Source organism: Patella vulgata, chromosome 2 (genome assembly GCF_932274485.2).
Source record: "Patella vulgata chromosome 2, xgPatVulg1.2, whole genome shotgun sequence".
Lineage (NCBI taxonomy): Eukaryota > Metazoa > Mollusca > Gastropoda > Patellidae > Patella > Patella vulgata.
Window position 1 is genome coordinate 20,812,796 of NC_065880.2, and position 21,206 is coordinate 20,834,001.

The window sequence follows — 21,206 nt, forward strand, 5'->3', positions numbered from 1 at the left end:
CTTCAACTTTCATCCCCTATGCACATGGCATCGGGGGAGTGTGATAATATAAATAATTTTACTGTTTTGTCTATTTAATTTATCAGTGTTTTTATTTTCTTATGAGTGTGGTGGTTAATAAAATACTGTAAAGCACGTGTCAATCTAGTTTAGCTCATGATCGAGGCTATCTCTATGCATTAGTTTTGGGACCATTGAGCACAGAGTCCTATGCAGGAATTGAAAGAAATTTATATCTTTCCATGTATTTATTACAAATGACAAGTGCATTATGAAGTATGTGGTCTTTGGGAAAAGAAAACAATGTAGTAGCTACCATTGCTTGGTTAGAAAGACAGATATGATACAGCTGTTCATATTCTAGGCTACTTTATCACCTAAATGTACACTGTCATGGATTCAATGTGTCAATTAATTGTTCATATTTGATGGTCATTTGCCAAATAATTATAGAAAGTGTATAATTATCACTGATGAAAAAAGACATTGGGGTGGATCATAAGAAACAAACAATTAATTAACCGTGGCCTATAGCCACACACAGACATTCCCATTCTAGTTTATACAGGTAAGATAATGGACAATTCAGATGAGTTTTTCCTAGAGAACAGCAAGGAACAAAGTAAAAGGTGGACAAAAAAATTTTATTAAGAAGATTTTTGTTTAACTAAATCAATCTGAAGTTTATCTCGAAAAAGTAGTAATATAAGACACAAGCCACAATAAGGTGCAGAACTTCAGATGAAAAGGCAGCAAAATTTAAATTATTTTTCCCAATTCTTGGGGAGTCAAAAACTTGTATTAATAATTCATCTTTCAAATTTTGTAATGGAAAAGATAACTGATCATTCTGGGTTTTTTTTTTGCAAATACACATTTTACAGATCATGCGTGCTTGTAACAGACGTTACATGTACAATTAATATTTATCCATAATCTGCTAGTAAATACCAGTTAATTTGCAGTGTGATAATCTATATTATGGCTTTATGCCTTGTCACCCCAATAAATTGGCAAGGATATTTCCTGGACATCTGGTTTCAGAACAGTGTGAAATTTCCAAACTGGTAACTCTTCCATACTCTTTCTTGGGCATGATTTTGTTGTTATTCTCAGCCAGTATGTTGCAATGATTATTTTATTATTAAATTTTACTGCTCTGTACTGTTTTGTCCATATTGTACAAAATATTTGTAACGGATGTGACTCGCTGCTATGTAACGGGTGACCTTTTGTAACGGACATTACTATTGACCGAATTAACAGAGCAAGGTGTACATGTATCTGAGTAGAATGTCGGTGTTTAATGATCTCATCCAAGGACATTTTAAAAGAAGACAATCTATGTAATTTAATGCAATTTAATACAGACTAGTAAAGTTTATTTAGGTTATCTTAGCTTCTTTGTGTAACGGTAGTGATGTTTGACATTATCAATTTCGTCCACCATCACAAATCCGTTACACGTAAAACCAAAGGTCAAACGGTTATCAATCAAATTTGCGTGATTCTTTTGTTTTTATTTGATCACGCGAAGGTGTGGAATGGCTCTTCATTTTGAGCACAAAGCGGGCGGCTTTGACATCTCTAATATCCTCAATTTTTGCCAAATATAACGAACGTGATTTTGGCATAACGGATGTGATGACAACAAAAGTTTATGGACGGAATTTACTTTTTGTGTCTCTGTGTCGGCTGGTCTTAATTACCCACAAAATTGTGGATTTAAAAGAGGACAGGAATATTGATCATCATAAAGGCAAATATCTGACGTGATTCTTTGATGGAATCTCGAGTGGACGATCAAAAATGCGAATAGTTTCTTCTCAAATGTCTCTAGATCAACAGAAATACTTAAATCATATCACTCAAGTATGCCTCTTCATTTGTAACATAAACATAAATATAGATACAGCTGGTGAGCCACACTTTCAATGCAATAAAAAAAAAAAGTCGTTTTGGGGGTGGGGGGTGGACAGAATTTGTAACATCCATTACACACTATTAAAACAATCTTTTTATTGAAAAATATTAAAGATTGTTGAGATTTGACACTTCTGATGGATAGAAACATCCCTTACCTTCACTTTAAGATACAACTTAAAAAAAAAAATCAGTTTACCCCAAACCATATGTGAGTTCAACACCTTATCTTGGGCCTGTGTCATAAGACTGTTTTTGAGATTAAATACATGTAACTGTACCAGACCTCTACTAATTTAATAAGATTATCTTGTCTAATGTTTATTATAACCTTTCAAACATTTTCTTACTTCAAAAGTATGTTTTATTTATTTGGAAGAGCTTCAGCAACACTTGTGAAAGTGATTCCGGTGATAAATATACATCTTCTTTTGATAAAAAGCAAACTATTTCCTACTTATGCATATTCTTACTAAACATGTGGTTTATTCCATGTCCATTCAACCAGTGGTCCCTGTATGGCTGTTTACATTACTTGTCTACATGTATCTTTACATGTATATATACTTGGCACGACTGACCTGTACCATTCAGTTGTGTATCATTTCATAAGACTAAAATAAAATGAGTGTATTATCAGTTAACAGGTTGTACGTTTAACCAGACATTTAACAGTATGGGTGTGTTCAGCACAGATTTTGCAATAATTGTAATCTGAGTAATGGTAACCTTTAAAAATTTCCATCTGACATGCACTTGCCAAAATGGTTTATATCTGTGCTGTATGTAGATTAATGCAGTGCATGTCTGTACCTTTTATATTAAATTACATGTTTATGTAATAAAGCAGACAAATTTATATACATTGGACTACTACTAAGGCATTCTGTGAAATCCGTCATCATTTTTATGTCCCGATTTATGGGGGGTTGGATGGTCGAATGGTTTGCACGTGCGTGCTGTATCATGAGGCCTGTCATTGAGTCAACTGACGTGGTTTCGAATCCCCGGTTGTACGTGACAAGGTAGTAGGGTCGCCTGTCCAACCTCGTGTGTTTTCTCCGGGTCCTCCGGTTTCCTCCCACTGCTAAAGACCCCTACGCGCAAGCGAATTATTGATATAAAAATAAACCATATGTTAGTCCCGAAATGACCTAGTTTGTGTCGAGTGGACGTTAAACCCCATTTCTCTCTCTCTCTCGCTCTCTCTGTCCCGATTTATTTCCTTATTACTTAACCAAAAAAGTTTTGAGTAGTCCGGATTCTGAATATTCCGAATTACGACATCAATCAGTGGTCCTGTCACATGATTTGCATTGAATTAACATTGGATAATCCGACATTCAATCAGGGTGTTAACCGACAAGCAATCACCAAACAATTATCTGTGAGCATAAAACAGGTGTCAGTCCTTGTTGATTACCTTGATATATAATAATTTTATAATCTATTGTAAGAGAGCGCTTGGTATTTGATTTAAGTTTCGCACCCAAATACAGTAACATTATATAGAAATTGCCAAGATGAACAATCACTATCATTAATATTATAATATTGTGTTCATAATGTGTGATCGTCCTGCAAAGCGTGTCCGTACAGATTTGACATTGGATGTAAAGCAGCAAATTATAGCAGATTTTAAGAAAGTTCTGCGGTCAACCTACACAGAAGGAATCAGCTGTTAAATATTCAATTGGCCGTTACTACAGTATCCAACATTTAAAAGCGAAAAGATGAATTCAAACAGAAGTTTGCCGATAACATTAACAGCAGTAAGAAACAGTTTTACTCGTGTGTGGACAAAAACAGTCAGTCAGTTGGTTGGCCAATCGTAAGGCTTGGTTGACAAGTGCTATAATATTTATTCAGGTTATATATATTCAAAGTAAATTGTTATGTACATGTACATGTAGTGTTATGTTTTTATGTCTTATTATGCAATTGTTTGATATTATGTAATGAATTTTGAATGTACAGAAAACGTTATCATATTTTAAGTTCTGGGTATTCGATGGTGCATTATAATAATACTTCCCGTATTCGAAGGTGCAATAATACTTACGGTATTGAGGCAATTGCGTATTCCGATATGCTGTGTAATCTTGCACATTGTATTGATCCCGTATGATGTCGGAATGGACAGATGGACAGAGTCCACTGTACACTACAAACCACAACTTTGTTTGTGGTGCGCGGTTTGCACGCGCCTGAACACATATCCAATATACACTCCTCGGAAATATTAACCTGTCTATATCACCTGATTTTGTATCAGATTTTGGTATAAGCTAGGTTTAGAATGTAGATGTTCTATGAACTACATTTCATTCATTCCATCTTACTGATATCGACCGCTGTGAGGTATTGACCTGTATATTTCTATCTCTAAAAGTTATTTACATAATTTGTATGGTATCGATATTTTGATAACAAAAGAATGTAGGAATGAATAACAAAAAGATATGCTACTACTATTATTGTGTATTGTCTTGTAGAGCATATTTATTTCAGTAAGTGTCATCTCGGTGCGAATAACACCTGACTTCAACAGTATATTATTGATCTATAATATGCTTAATATTTCCTGACTGTTCAAAGTAAACTGTTCATAAAAAAACCATGTAATTTTTTTCAAATCTTTCTTTGTACTCATAAATGCCTTATGTACCCCAAAATCAAGCAATTTCATCTCTTAAGTTTAGAGTTCCTGTATAGATTCAAATTCTGAATTTAATTCCAAATGAGTTAATATTATTTCATTTCTAGTCAAAAGTTACAACATTTGAGTAATTTGACAATAATATTAATTGTATTAAAATGTAGGCTACTTTAATTAATTGTAGCCATAGCTCTTTCATTTTTCAACACAAATATAATACACACTAAAACATAATATGGAACACAATTACTATTTTAATTAAAGTGACGTTTCGTTGTGGGTTTAATTAAAATAGTAATTGTGTTCCATATTATGTTTTTGTGTGTGTATTACGTATGTCAATTGCTAAATGCCGCTCAAAGAAGAAAACGCAAATATAGGTTAATTCGTCCTAACATGAATATGTCAAAATATAAAAATTTGCTTTTGCTCTTGGAAAAGTTTCACAGTGGAATAATGTTTTAAATTGTTTAACCTAATAATATTTTATTTATATTGAATTTCTGTAGTTCTTTTGTAATCTTTAATATCAAGAATCCAGCTTTCAAGACAATAGCTTCCATTTACAGATATTAAATATTATACACTGCAACTATTGATTTTAAAGAATACTACATCAACATACAATAGCTGGAATCCATATGGATATTGACATACAGCAGATTAGATATAAATCTAGTAACCATTAATGTGTGTATGTATGTCGCTATTGTGTTCAGTTTGTAAATAGAAAATATCACATCATAGTATCTTGTACTTCTTATTAAGGTGTCTGTTAGCCAGAAAATTGACGATCAATACTGTGCACAAGAGTGTAGCTAGTCTACAATAAAACCCCTTTCATTTTGAGGGTAAATTTTTTTTATGCAGAAGCAAAAACAAGTAAACCATCTGGGATAAGAACTTTGTTTCCTAACACATTTCACAAAATATTTTACACTTGGTCAACATTTCCTTATATCAAGGATGAGTTCAAATTAGGTAAGATTGTATATGGCTATATTAAGGATGAGTGCAAATTAAGTAAGATACAATTCATTCACCTTATATACTCAAAATTCAAATAGCGTTGTTGGATGGCCGAATGGTTAGTGCGTGTGTGTTGTATCATAAGGTCTGTTTTTAGTCAACTGGCAGTTGGTTTCCTCCAACTGCTAAAGACCCCTATGCTCAAGCAAATTATTGAAATAAAATTGAACCATATGTTAGTCCCAAAATGATCTAGTTGGTGTCGAGTGGACGTTAAACCCCATTTCTCTCTCTCTCTCAAAATTCAAGTAGTTGCTTTTACTGTGAAAATCTAAAATCCCCAAATTATCTGCCATGGTGGCTGCTAATTCTGAGATCTAATGAAAATAGCCAGGAAACAAACAGAAGTTTCGCACTAGAGATGATTTACTTGTTTCGGACCAAATTACATTAATTCTGAATTTGATTGATCCGAAAAGAGAAGAAAATATTCATTGGTGATACTGAATGAACATAGTCATCTTAAAAGTTTTAATAAATAAGTTGAAAATAGAAATTTGTAGTAGCAGGGCTGTAAGTAACAGTCCATTATGTACATAAAGTCTTGTATCTCAGTTCATATAAATGGCATGTAGTTTGATTAACCCTATGTTAAAACATCAAATATATTGATAAATAGTAGAATTTGCATTGAAGTGAGCAATAGACAAAACTCTTTACATATTGTTGATCGCATTGGCACCACCTCGAAACTGAACATCTCTCAAGTTGTGTTGTCTTAAGTATATTTGGTACACCCTGATTACAAAATAAGGGCTTAACCTTTTCTTGACATATATCCCTTATTGGAATTACAGACCTTCAGTGGGTCAAGATGATATAGTGTAATATTCCGATAATACACAGTTGCTGAACGCTAGTATAGTTGTTCGACAATAGCTTAGCAAAGCGCTCTACTTCATTGCATACGTGCTATTCATAACAGCATCCCTTGATGAAGTAGCTAATGATGCTTAAAGAGAGATTATCACTTTCACCTTTTATAAAATCTTTTATCTAATCATTTAAAAATAGCTGTGGTGGCTAAGTGAGTAATGTGCCTGCTCACCAGCCTGCAGGTCTCAGGTTCTCTCCCGGTGTTGGCCGTTAAAGTTCCTCAGGATTTTCCGACATGGTTTCCCCATGTCAGTGAAGCGGGATGGGGGGCCTGACAAGGACAGCTGTGTAGTCATTCGGATGGGACCAAAAATTGAGGTGGCATACAATTAAAAGAACCATTGACAGTTCAATACAAGAGGAGGCTGTAGCGCCACTGTCCATGCAAAATTCCCCTCATAGCACACTACATGGTGTATGCCTGTCTTCATTAACCCAGTTGGTGCAGAAAAGTAGGATGTTAGACCCAGTTCATTTCATTTCATTTATAAACAGCTTCAACTTATATATGGATGAAGGTCGGAAAGATCATACAATTCGACTTATGCTCCACACTGACTTACATGTACACCCAGTAAAATATGGTCTTAGCTGTGATTCATTTATGCTCACTATACATAGATTGTATACATGTACTGTTGGAGATATTGTCGTGTATATACATACATGTTATATGTACATATAAGTGATCTTTAACTTATGAATATTTTAGCTAGTCAGTCATTCATCAAGTTAAACATATTTTGTTCTTCACTTGAATGTGTATTGGACAGGATTAATATTTAATGAGTTTATCTCCAATAATCATATTGTGTGTTTTTATCCTCCTTTTTTCATTTGATCAATACAAAATTAAGAATAGCAATCAAAACAAAGTGTATTGGAGCTCGGAGCTCTTATAAAGATTGGTCAAATCACCATACATCCCCCTTTTGCTAATAAAAGAACATTGAGGACGTTGTTAAATGTGATGATCGAAGGTTGATGGCCAATAACATTATGGCAGTGAAGCGCTACTGAAGTATACCAGGTTAATCAGAGATCACTGACTTCCACACTCCTCAATTTGCCAGAAGCCTCCAGTAGAAGAAAATACACAGATGTCTTGGCATTATTCTTGTAAACTGATCATTTTATTAGGACACATATTGATTGATTAGGAAGTATTGTCTATAACAAGGCAATCATTGTACACACTAGATTTCTGATGGTTTATGAAACACAAGGAATCATGACACTTTCAAACCCATGGATTATCCTAGCTATACCGAAACAATTTCCCTTATTTATACATCCAGTTTTATTCAGACAATTACTTGTCAGTTTACATGTATTTTATAACAATAGATCATGCTTTTGTAATAAAGCATGTATTTAAAAACAACTTCCATTTCATGTGATACAGTAGGTTTCATGTCCATCAACTAGTTCAAGTGCATATAAACAGTAGTGAGATTCTATTTGCCACAAACTAGCTGGAATAAAGCTATTAGAGGTTACATGTACATACCAGAACCTAGATACACATCAATTATTTTGCCTTGGCTTAGAAAAAAAATAAATTTCATTAATACATGACTTGGGCTGCATTCAGTCTTTTGTATAATTATTGTACAATTACTAGACATGTATCTGGTCAATAAATAAAGTTTTCCTCGTGAAAATTGTTAAACTGATGTCAGAACCTTTACATTGTACAATAAAAGTGTGCACTTCAACTGTCTACAATAAATATTCTGAAGCATTACAAATTATACAAAATAAAAATAATGCTTGGTTATAATTGTAATGATTACTTTACAGATTTATATATGCATATATGTATACCTTTGTGAACAGCTATACTTGTGTTATATAATCAGCATTGCACATAATATGATAATTTGTATTTATAGTTCAATTTAAATGGCAAAATTCTTCTCTTCTCATCCATCATATCGTGTGATAACTCAATTTATGTTTATTGTATACAACTGCAAGGCAAAGAATCATATTGATATTCAGCATTAACTTTCAGTTGAGTATTTCAGAGTTATGCTTCTCAGTAACTTAGCATTATGAATCATATGAATTCCAGATATTTTTCATCTAAGATAATTTATGCTTGTTTGTATTTGGTAGTTAAAGATATATTCCCATGAAAGTATTCATCCGTTAGCTATTTCCAATAAAAGTATGACAATTTCAGTATATATGGAAAGTAGATAGACACCCAATCTTACTAGAAAAATACTGGTTTCCCTGAAAAACACCCATGGGACCCACACGACAAAAATGTGAGGGTATCCCTAAAAGGCAGCCTGTCTCCTTGAGTGATGCAAGGAGCGCTTCTTATGTGTTGATCTAATTGTTAACGGTTGTGAGAACATTGAAATAATTAAATGTCCAGTAGACTTTGCAACTAAATGGTGGGAAAAGAAGTAGTTGAGAGGAAAAATCTGGGATTTCAATATTTATGGACAATGACTAACAACATATCAAGCTCAAAATGGATTTTCCCTTAATCAAGTCACGTGATAATCAAAGCTGATAAAAATAGATTCTCGCAGCGTATGGTAGTTTTCTTTTGATTAAGTTGTTTTGAGATGGATGTGAATAATAAAATAAAACCAAGTACGAACAATCCAAACCATAAGACAGAATTCGAAGTCCTAAAAAACGTTATAGGCAAAATAGTGTATTCAAGCAAAATAGTGTACCGTATTTTTCGGTGTATTAGGCGCACTTTTTTAACCAAATATTTTATTTTCTAGAAGGGGTGCGCCTAATACATAACGTTAAGCGAATCCAGGCTTTTCCCGTGTAATTAATATAAAGTCTTATGCAATTCAAAAAATGTATATAGAGTTTAATTTCATAAAGAAATATATATAAAGCTTGGTACAGCTAAATATCGGTAATTATTATAACTGTAAACAGTAAAGTTTTGCCCAGTTACTGGAGATCGCAGGTGTATTTGAATCACGTATGGTAACTATGGTATGGCACCTATTTCACAAGGCGCTGGAGAAGGGTGTGCCTAAACCATGCATTTTTATTTTTTCCTGAAACACCTCTGCCAAACTCTGTAATCAGCAAATGGACTGCTCCTCGTGTACAAAATACACGACAAACAGTGGTAACAGGTGTCCGGAAGAGTAAGCTTACCCTGCCTGGCGCCACACCCGCCATAGCTGCATCCAAATTCCAAACTATTAGGCGAAATGTTGGTAAAATAGCGTGATTGGCCAATGAACTGTCGGTATGCAAAATGCACGTTATGAACTGTGTTAACGATGTAGTAGACATTATCAGGGAGATAGTAATAGTATACGTGTCAATTAAATATATCTAGAATAATAGCCGAGAGAGACACGTTATATTTACTAATCAAATCAATATGACGGCCATAAAACTTTTTAAAGGTTTTAATAAGTTTAGTGCGCAAGTATCCTTGTAGTTGAAGCTTAGATGACAAATGCCTCGATCTACTTAAAAAATCAGAATAAAAGAAACAAGCTCTCGCGTAACGAATTAGCGGAGACACAAACACTCCATAAGCTGGTGATATTGGAATGTTACTACTAATAAATGGAAAGTTAACAATCGGAAAGTCAAAGTCATCACGTTTATCATACAATTTAACACTCAGTTTATGGCAATTGTCAAAATCGAGACGCAGATCCAAGTAGGAAGCGTAATTGTCACTGTCAGTGGTGTTTTTAATTTCAAGCTCATCAGGATATATGAATTCTACATAATCACTAAATTTAGGATTATTAAGTGATAAAACGTCATCGATATATCGATAAATGAAATTAAAAAGTCTCACTGATCGTTTATTAGTTTTTACGAGCGTCTGTATGTAATCGTCTTCGTACGAATAGAGAAACAGATCAGCAAGCAAAGGTGCACAGTTGGTGCCCATGGGGATGCCAACCACTTGCTGATATATTTCCCCTCCAAATTCAACAAAGATGTTATCAATTAAAAAATCCAACATCTGAATTATCTTGATGGCCGTGAATTAGTGTCTCCCTCAAGTGGAGCTAACTGTAGACAGTTTAGTAAGGTATAAAGCATACACAAACAGACATCTTTTTTGTCATCGAACTGCAGCAGTTTAATCAGTATTTATTACTTAAAGGACAATATTGGTGCCAGTCATTATCACATGTGATTGAGCTGGTTAAACACATTCCAAATATAATTTTAACACAGAGATCATTGCTACGATAGCTGAGAAATACAGGTTTTCTGAATCGGAAGTGACGAACGCCAAAGGAAAACACGAGTCATCTCTCTATATAACTGTCTGATGTGACGAGTGATAACGGATATATGGGCGAATTTCTGCTCACTAATAATTCCTTCGAGGACCAGAAGATGTGTGAGACTGTGAGAGAATATCTGACAATTCATAAAAAGAATTGACTGCCACTAGATAAGTGAACACGAAAGAAAAACAGAAAAAGTCTGTGCATTACCATGTTTTTATAAGGTATAGAATGAATATACACAAGGGAATGTACAGACTATTTCTATTCTACTTTATTGAATTGTCAGGTATCCTCTTACAGTCCCATACCACAACTTTTAGTCTTCGAAGGAATTATTAGTGAGCAGAAATTCGGGGGTGTATCTGTTATCACTCGTCACATCAGTCAGTTATATAGAGAGATGACTCGTGTTTCCTTTGGCGTTCGTCACTTCCAATTCAGGAATCCTGTATTACTCAGCTATCGTAGCAATGATCTCTGTGTTAAAATTATATTTGGAATGTGTTTAACCAGCTCTATCACATGTGATAATGACTGGCACCAATATTGTCCTTTAAGTAATAAATACTGATTAAACTGCTGCAGTTCAATGACAAAAAAGATGTCTGTTTGTGTATGCTTTATACCTTACTAAACTGTCTACAGTTAGCTCCACTTGAGGGAGACACTAAGCTAGTTGACCAACATTTTAAGTCCTGAATCAGCGATTTTAGTCGTAAACACAAAATTTACTTTTGTTAACTATTCTGCTTCCATTTGATGAAATTGAAAAAGTTTATTTAGTCTTTGTGTGTATGACAGATGTGAAATAGAGTAGAACCACATTACAAAACAGTATACTAATTTTTGCATATGACAGCTACGTGGGGCAGAGATTTATTCTTGAAGTATGAAGTAGATGGATCTCTGTGTGTAGAATGTGCTTTATACTTGTCTTTGACCTAGTCTATAGAGTTTTGGGAAAAATTTAAAAAAAAAATATATATCCATATTGCAAACGTTTTGGCCATACAGCAGCAATAACATTTTCATGAAGTTTCAGTATTTGTTCATATATTCACAATCTTTTTTTATTTTTCAGTTCGTTTACATGATAATATACAAGATGACGGTTTTCACTATCTAGTATTTGACCTGTAAGTATAAGTAAAATATTTGTTTATCAACTATTCGGTAAATATTGCAATAAATTTTATGAATGATTGTTTAATACCAGAAATAGAATCACAGAATAAACCGTTGCCATTTCCAGTGGTGAAATATTACAACTTTAATTTATAATAAAAGCAAAACTATCAATAAATTAATAGTTCTTATTTCGCCTAATATCCCTTTCCAACTACTGGATCTGAGAAGGTTATTATATAACCAAGACTATACAATCTAGTTCTGAGTTAAGTTGAGGATCAAACCTGGGACACGATAACTTTGTTTCTAATTGAGCAAGAGTGGTAAAACTTTGAGTATAGTTTCATTGCATCAATACCTTGACTAAGTTCTATGATGTGCATTTTCTGCATAGTCTAAGCAGAGATAAGGAATTTGACTGTTGATAATTTAGAACATAATAAGTCTGATGTGAGCTTGATACCATCAATACATGTACCATCAAGTTTGATAAAGAGCACTTCCTGCTCAGTTTAAGCAGAGTGATAAGTAATTTTACTCATTGATGCTTTAAAAAAAAGATAAATATATATACACGTAATAAATGAGTGTCATCTATATATTTTGGAATTAAGGCAAGGGTCATCGGCCTCACTGTTGGCTGGGCATTTTGGGATCATCAGTCAGTGTTATACTTTAGCAGAGATAAGCCATTTGATTTGTTGATAATTTGGAACATGTTAATGCTTATTATCCTGCACCAAACACAGTTAAGGAAGGGATATTGAAATGATCTCTGTCTGTCCTTCCTTTTTCAGAGCATAACTCATAAACTGTTCAAAATAGCTTCATGAAACATACATCAACCTACATGTATTATAGTAATTCCGCATTTTGCTAATAAGATATTTTTCAAATGTAATAATATGTGTGTTTCCATAGAAACAAAATTTGCTTAGTTTTTTGTATACAATTTTTATTCTGAAGCATATCTGATAAGCCATTCAAGATATATTTATGAAACTTTGAACAAATATCAACCTAAGACGTGGCCTTTGCTAATTAAAAATTTCTAGGATTTAAAAAAATATTGTGTTTTCATGGAAATGAGTTATTGTTCAACAGCACATCTGGGAAACCATTTGAGATATCTTTAAAATTTTGTTTCACACTTGTATGATTCATACATCTACATGTAGAACTGTTTTTATACGCCCACATTGAAATGTGGTCGTATATTGTCGTCGCCCCCGTCCGCTTGTGGACGCCAGACGGACGGGGGCGACGACAATATACGACCACATTTCAATGTGGGCGTATAAAACAGTTCTACATGTAGATGTACAGGCTAAAGTTAATATCCGATTGACTTTAAATTTATATACAGTGTTTAAGGCCATGAGACGAAGAAGCCTATTGATTTTCAGCGATTTCCGATAATTACTGCCAGAGTTATGGCCCTTGATCACTTCAAAAAATCTTGTGGACGCTCTAGAGGCCAAAGTTAATATCCGATTGACTTTAAATTTATACACAGTGTTTAAGGTCATGAGACGAAGAAGCCTATTGATTTTCGGCGATTTCCGATAATTACTGCCAGAGTTATAGCCCTTGATCACTTCAAAAAATCTTGTGGACGCTCTAGAGGCCAAAGTTAATATCCGATTGACTTTAAATTTATACACAGTGTTTAAGGTCATGAGACAAAGAAGCCTATTGATTTTCAGAGATTTCCGATAATTACTGCCAGAGTTATGGCCCTTGATCACTTCAAAAAATCTTGTGGACGCTCTAGAGGCCAAACTTAATATCCGATTGACTTTAAATTTATACACAGTGTTTAAGGTCATGAGACGAAGAAGCTTATTGATTTTCAGCGATTTCTGATAATTACTGCCAGAGTTATCGCTCTTGATCACTTCAAAAAAATCTTGTGGGCACTCTAGAGGCCAAAGTTATTATATCTTATTGACTTTAAATTTATACACAGTGTTTAAGGTCATGAGACGAAGAGGCCTATTGATTTTCAGAGATTTCCGATAATTACTGCCAGAGTTATGGCCCTTGATCACTTCAAAAAATCTTGTGGACGCTCTAGAGGCCAAACTTAATATCCGATTGACTTTAAATTTATACACAGTGTTTAAGGTCATGAGACGAAGAAGCTTATTGATTTTCAGCGATTTCTGATAATTACTGCCAGAGTTATCGCTCTTGATCACTAGAGGCCAAAGTTATTATATCCTATTGACTTTAAATTTATACACAGTGCTTAAGGTCATGAGACGAAGAATCCTATTGATTTTCAGCAATTTACGATAATTACTGCCAGAGTTATGGCCCTTGATCATTTTGAAAAATCTTGTGGACACTCTACAGTCTAAAGTTAATATCCGATTGACTTTAAATTTTATACACAGTGTTTAAGGTCATGAGACGAAAAAGTGTATTCATTTTCAGTGATTTTCGATAATTTGTTTGAGGTCACAAGGCGAATAATCCTATTGATTTTCAAAGATTTCTGATAATTACTGCCAAAGTTATGGCCCTTGATCACTTTGAAAAATCTTGTGGACGCTCTAGAGGCCAAAGTTAATATCCGATTGACTTCAGATTAATACACAGAGTTTAAGATCTTGAGACGAACAAGTATATTGATTTTCAATGAATTTTTATGACTTGGAACAGCTAAATACATGATACAGTATTAAAAGTTTTGTATACAAAACGTTAGCATGGGGCAGAACTTTATAAAACCAAACAAATTCTAATGGTTTTCTGAGTTATTGCTCTTAATCAGATTTAAGTGTATTATAAATGTTTCATTACGAAAAAAAGAAAAATATGCGATAACTCTTGTTGACTGCCCGGACGATTTAGCTGCTGTGGGCGTATGTTTCATTGCCTGGCAACCTATCTTTCAGTCTTTTGATACTGACATGTAGTGTAATTCTAAAAAAAAAAAGAATGTAAAGGTGGTGAACTTATTTTAAGTCCACTATAACCAGGTAGCAAACTGAAATTCCTGATTCTATTTGCTATACGTCTTGCCATGTCTACCCCTGTACTTCTTTCAAGATGAAATGAAATGATGTTTAACGTCCTACTGTTCTGCTCCTATACTGGTAATGAAGTTGGGCATACGCCATACAGTGTGCTATGAGGGAATTTTGCCCGGGCAGCGGCACTATCGCCTACTCTTATATCGATTTCCAACTGCCAATTGATCTTTTAGGTGCATTCCAATGTATACACGGGACCTTGGTTTTTCGTCTTATCCGAAGGACTAGACAGCTGTCCTTGTCAGGCCCTCCGTCCTGCATAACTGACAAGGGGGAACCACGCCGGAAAATCTGGATGAACTTTCTCTGCCAATGCAGGAATCGAACACCCGACCTCCAGGCTAGCGAGCCAGCGTCTTACCCACTTAGCCGTGTACGATCCCCCACTTCTTTCAAAGGGCGTGGGATGTTGATAACTGAGTGCGAGTGATGAAACATGTGTATGGTTTCATTACGTCATTTTCAGCTCGGGTTAAGCAGAGTGATAAGTAATTTGATGGCTTGATGCTTTAATTAAAAGATATATGTACAAGTATATAGTGCTAAATGTGTCATCAATTGTTTGTGAATGCTCTAAAGGCTAAAGTTAACATCTGTTTGTCTTTAAATTTATACACAGTCTTTAAGGTAAGTCACAAGAAAAAGAAGCCTTGTGGACCCTCTAAAGATCAAGGTTATTATCTGATTGATTTTCAACAATTTCCAATTATTACTGCCAGAGTTATGGCCCTTGATTAATTTTTTACAGTGGTTATAAGGTCCTGATTTGATGAAACTTATAGCCTATTTATTTCCAATGCTTTCTGATAAATATTGCCAGAGTTTTGGCTTAAAAATTACTTTTAAAAATCTTGAGCAGCTAAAGGCATTATATTAAATGTTACGTATACTAAACAAGAGCAGGCTCAGAATTAGAAGCCAAATAAATTCTAATCATTTCAAATAATTACTGAATTGTTTGTTACTCTTAATCAGATTTTAATGTGTTGTAAATGTCTTCATTACCGACAACTTAGCTGCTGTTAGGGCTGTACGATATTCTCGATATACAATGTAGTCATTTATCGCGATATGGTATTTTCAGACCCAACTATGATATCATGTGGCCAAAAATCGTCGATATAGTGGTTTATCGAATATGACCAAAAACTTCAAATATCCAAAAAAAATTATCATAAAAATAGATAAAAAATACACTATACATCAGTGGAAATTTGCCGACGGCAATAAACTATAATAAAACTAATGTTTTGAGAATCCTTCAATGTTGAAAACACTTGTGCAGTGTCCGCAGCCGTTTTTCACTGTATCGTGTATGCGTTACTTTTACTTTGTTTTGAGTCGACAATAAATTGTCAGTTGTTACTACATGTAAAGCTTAGGCCTACTAAACGCCTGAAATTTCCCACTACCGCGGCTAAAAACAAATATTTTTAGAAAACTCTACGTAACTTAATTTCTGAAAGCAAGAATAAAGCGATCTATAAATAGATCGGCCAGGAATACCGCAGCCAGTCGAATGCTTGAATGGAAGATAGTCCAGATCATTTAGTATTTGTTAAACTGTTTGAACTTACAATACAAGGCTTGAAGACCAAATCTACTTACTTCCGCTGCACGTGATATTTGAGAATTTTCTTACCCAAGGTCACAAGCAGACGCTTTTTAAACATCAGCGGTTGTATTTAATTTAATTATGGAAAACTTAGCTAGTACTAGCAGTACTAGTAGACATCTTACCCACAATTCTTACTCACACTGTAGTCAGCTTTAATGCATTTATATTTAATTTATTTAATAGCAAAGTGACATTATTAAATATTGTGATATTTATTAACTATATTGTTGAAAAAAATGCCAATATCAATATCGTCCCTTTTTGCAATATCGTACAACCCTAGCTGCTGTGGGGGTCTGTTTCATTGCCTGGCAGCCTATCTTTTGGATTAAGGTGGTGGACATTAGCCTCACTGTAAGCATGTTCTAGTTTTTTTTTGCAATTGCCCTACTCAAAACATTGCAATCTAATAACAAAGAAATATATCCAACTGTATTTTTATGCTTTGAAAGTGGAAGTATATTGTATTTATATTTGTATATCATCATCAGGCATTTGCCTATCTACAGGTCAAGAGTTATTCACAGATTTTTTTTGGAATTATCACTGATTGTTCATTACATTGAGAATTTTTTGTTTGTATCTCTTGGCGTATACTATAATCAAGTTGTAATATATTTTGTCCCTAGAGTAATGTTAGACCATGATAATTGTGTAAAAACAGAATATCGACTGTGAAGAAATGTGTCATACTCGAGGGTATTGATTGCCTGTGTAAAAATAATGCTGTCATTTAACTATTTTCTCTGTATAGTGAACTACTTATTCAAAATTCCAGACATCTTTTTTATTGTCCCCCGCCTTTCGAAGAAAGCAGGGGACTATTAAAATGGGTCTGTCTGTCTGTCTGTCTGTCTGTCCGTCACACTTTTTTGGACACAGTAACTCTCCTTCTAATTGACCTAGAATGTTCAAACTTGGTGTAGGTGTTTATTAAGTCAATGTCTTGACAGGGTTCGAAGATGAGCATTTTCTGCTTAGGTTAAGCAGAGATAAGCAATTTGATTGCTTGATGCTTTGGGACAAAATAACTTTAGTTTTAATTAAGTGAGAGTGATGAAACTTGGTGTATAGTTTCATTACATCAATACCTTGACTAAGTTCGATGATGAGAATTGTCTGCTTAGGCTAAGGAGCAATAAGCATTTTGATTGGTCAAGACTTTGGAACATAACAACTCTGCTTCTAATTGAGGTAGAATGTTTAAACTTGATGTAGATGTTTGTCTTGACTGAGTACAATGATTAACATATCGAGCTAAAGCTAAGCAGAGATAAGCAATTACCTTGGTCGATGCTTTTAGACAAAATAACTTTGATTCTATCTGATAGAGAGTGATGAAACTTAGTGTATAGTTGATAATCAGTTTGATTGCTCAATACTTTTGAAAAAAATAAATGTGTGATTAATTAATATGTGTCATCTATTTATTTGGAGATTTCGGCGGGGGACATCAGGCTTTTTTTTTTTAAATTATATACACTAAATAATTATGTACATGTAGTGTTATGTTAATATGGAAAGATTTAATTATTTAACTAAGAGTTGAAATATTACATGTAACTCTTGAATTCTTTAATTACAGTGTTTTATATAACTAAGGCTTGTGACCAAGGCTTTCATTTTGAAAATTTTGACATCCTTTGTTAACTTTGAATTAGCAAGATATTTTTATAAGCCCACATTTTCATGTGGATGTATATTGTTGACGCCCCTGTCCGTCCGTCCATCCGTTGTGGACACTCTACAGGTCACAATTTTTATCCGAATTCAACGAAACTTGAAATATAGGTTTATCATGGATTATTGCCCCTGATTGTAAAGAGGTCACAATTTTTATCCGATTTTGTTGAAACTTGTATAGTAAGTTTATAACCCAACGATCTTGGTTCCTGTCGATATTCGCGCATATCGGATTCTAACTTCCCGAATTATGGCCCCTGATAGTACAAAAAATAGGGTTTTTAGCTTTATCCGATTTAAAAAACGTTCAAACATATCACTGTTACACAGTAATTTTGGTTGACTTCGAATTTCATTAAAATTGGGCCAAAACTTCCAGACAAAATGGTCGCCCTTGTACGCAAATAGTGTATAACATCTGGTATATCAACGTTGCTGACCCTCTAGAGGTCACAATTTTGATCCGATTTAAATGAAACTTGAAATATATGTTTATAACCCAATGATCTTGGTTCCTTGCGATATTCATGCATATCGGATCATAACTTCCTGAATTATGGCCCCTGATTGTACGAAAAATCGCATTTTTGGCTTGAGGTCCCTGTAGAGGTCACAACTTTTATCCGATTTAAAAAAAACATGTGAATATATCACAATTACAGACTAAGAGATTTCAAATTCAAAGATTTTATTCTGGTATTGTTTCTTTCTTTTATTAGAGTTACAGGTGGTGAATTGTTTGAAGATATAGTTGCTAGGGAATTTTACAGTGAAGCAGATGCTAGGTTAGTATTTTATGATTGCTTGTACTTCTTTTGTTGTAGTAATACTCTGTTCTTATTATCATTACTAGAAAATGACTGTTTCTTGATTTTCTAAGGAAAATACTATTTCATTGACACAGGTTACATTGAAGGAGACATCCTACATATACCAGTAGATATATTACAGTTAATAAGACTGGTTAATTCTGTATGAAAGGATCCGAGAATCATTTATTCTAATTTAGTGTGCGATAAATTTAAACGTCCAGAGGAGTTGGAGATGCAGTTGATTAGTAGTAGTCACTTTGTGTTTGCATAAACCTATGTACATGTACATGTACATATAACTTATATGCATGTGCAGTGACAGCTCATGGCTACATTTTCTGGGGTTATTTTTCTTTTCCATCAATTAATAGAAAGTTAACACGGAGTATTGATCAGTGATGGGATTTCGCCCGTATTCTGGACATGTCAGATGCTATTTTCCAAACGTCCTAATTTGTACGACCGGGGAATATGCCCAATCGGACATCAAGATGTGGTGAACAATATTCAAAATTCCAAAATTAATATAGTGTACTGAGTGTATTGATTAGGTAATTAAGTGATCAATGTATTTATCGTGTTATACCGTACACCTACCTTGATAAACAACTTAATCTGCCTTAATTGACTGACTTAATCCTTTGTCGGACAATTCATCAATCTAATCTTAAACAGAAGTCATTGCTTCCCCTTTGTCGGACTATTATAATTTTAATCTAATAATTTTAATTACCGTGTGGTTTCTCCATTGTCAGACATTTTAATTGCATTGTTGTGAGCCGACAATATGTAAAAACTAGTCATAGATGTCAAGTATTGTAAGAGTATAACACCCTAAATCAATATATGCGATAACTTGTCTGCGATATCACATTGGTGGAAGCGGCGTTAAATATACAATCCCAGGTACAAACTGGGTGATTTGATGATATATTTGGACTAAAAACCTATTCAAACTAATTAATTTATCATAATTTTGCTTTAAATCCTTCTCAAAACATTACAATTGTCAGGGAATACCCTGGCTATAAAAAATCGATCAAAAGAGGTCATATTTGTGTCACATAACTTACCTCTCTCGGAACCTATCAACACAAGCGAAGTCGGAGGAGAATTAATTGCATACACAAGACGATGGTGTCTTTAATCACTATTTATTACAAATATCTAAGCCTAATTAAATTTTCGGATTATCCACTACCCACGTCTTTTTCCATGATTTTTATCTCAAAAAGTGTTGTACATCTAATTCTTCATAAAGTTTATCAAAATGTACATCGAGAGCTCAATCTCTGCATGCAACCTTCGACGTCACGCGTGCAGTCACTCCTAATCGTCAGGCTATATGAGCTCCATGAGTTTTTTTTAAGGGAATCCAGTATTTTTCTAGTAAGATTGGATATTTCTACTTTCCATATATACCAAAATTGCCATACTTTTATTGGAAATAACCACCTGATAAATACTTTTCTGGGAACGTAGCTTTAAATAAAGCACACCCACACACATAACCGATAAATACTAGACAATGCAAGCACGTGGTTATAATACAATAACTGAAACGAAAGTAGAAATCTCGCGTGAAACGTGAAATTAAGAGATGGAAATGTGACAATCTCGACCAGACTGATGTCGGAGAAAGGATTCTATTTTGATGCCATATTCTCAGATTTATAATAATATTTTGAATAGGCTTTACGTTTTTAAAAAAAGAAATGTCGACAAATATTGGAATACTGTAAGTAGTTACTGCCAAAAAAATCTGAAACAGGTTCGAGTCGGCATGCTTTCATTCTTTCGTATTACGACAACACATAATTTTGTAAAAATATTACTGACATAAATTTGAATATCATACGGGAATTATATATGAAAAATAATGAGGTGCATCTATTTTTTTATTACGTACATATTTGAATATTTTGTTGACACATGATTTTTAATTGGGGTCTGAAGCTGCCTACTTAAATAATGATAAGAGTTATGACCCTTTTATTTTCGGTAAAAATGTCTGACAAAATTTTTGGGAGGATCCCAACACTGGTATTAATCATAGTAACATTTATTTGGTCATTCAATACACAATTGGACACAAGTGCTCTAACCTCCATAAACTATTTTGAGAATATCTATAAACCTCCCAATATTATGAGCCATAAATTTCAGCTGTAGCGAACT

At 34.0% G+C, this 21,206-nt stretch overlaps 1 protein-coding gene across 15 annotated transcripts in view; it reads left to right on the forward strand.

Moving 5' to 3' along the window:
• Positions 1-21,206, forward strand: part of LOC126811891 (calcium/calmodulin-dependent protein kinase type II subunit delta) — a 100,626-nt gene that overhangs the window by 29,373 nt on the left and 50,047 nt on the right. For all 15 annotated transcript variants that reach the window (XM_050537923.1, XM_050537932.1, XM_050537922.1 and 12 more), the window contains exons 4-5: positions 11,828-11,882; positions 18,936-19,001. In XM_050537923.1, the coding sequence (XP_050393880.1) occupies positions 11,828-11,882; positions 18,936-19,001 (121 nt within the window). The remainder of the gene's footprint in view (positions 1-11,827; positions 11,883-18,935; positions 19,002-21,206) is intronic.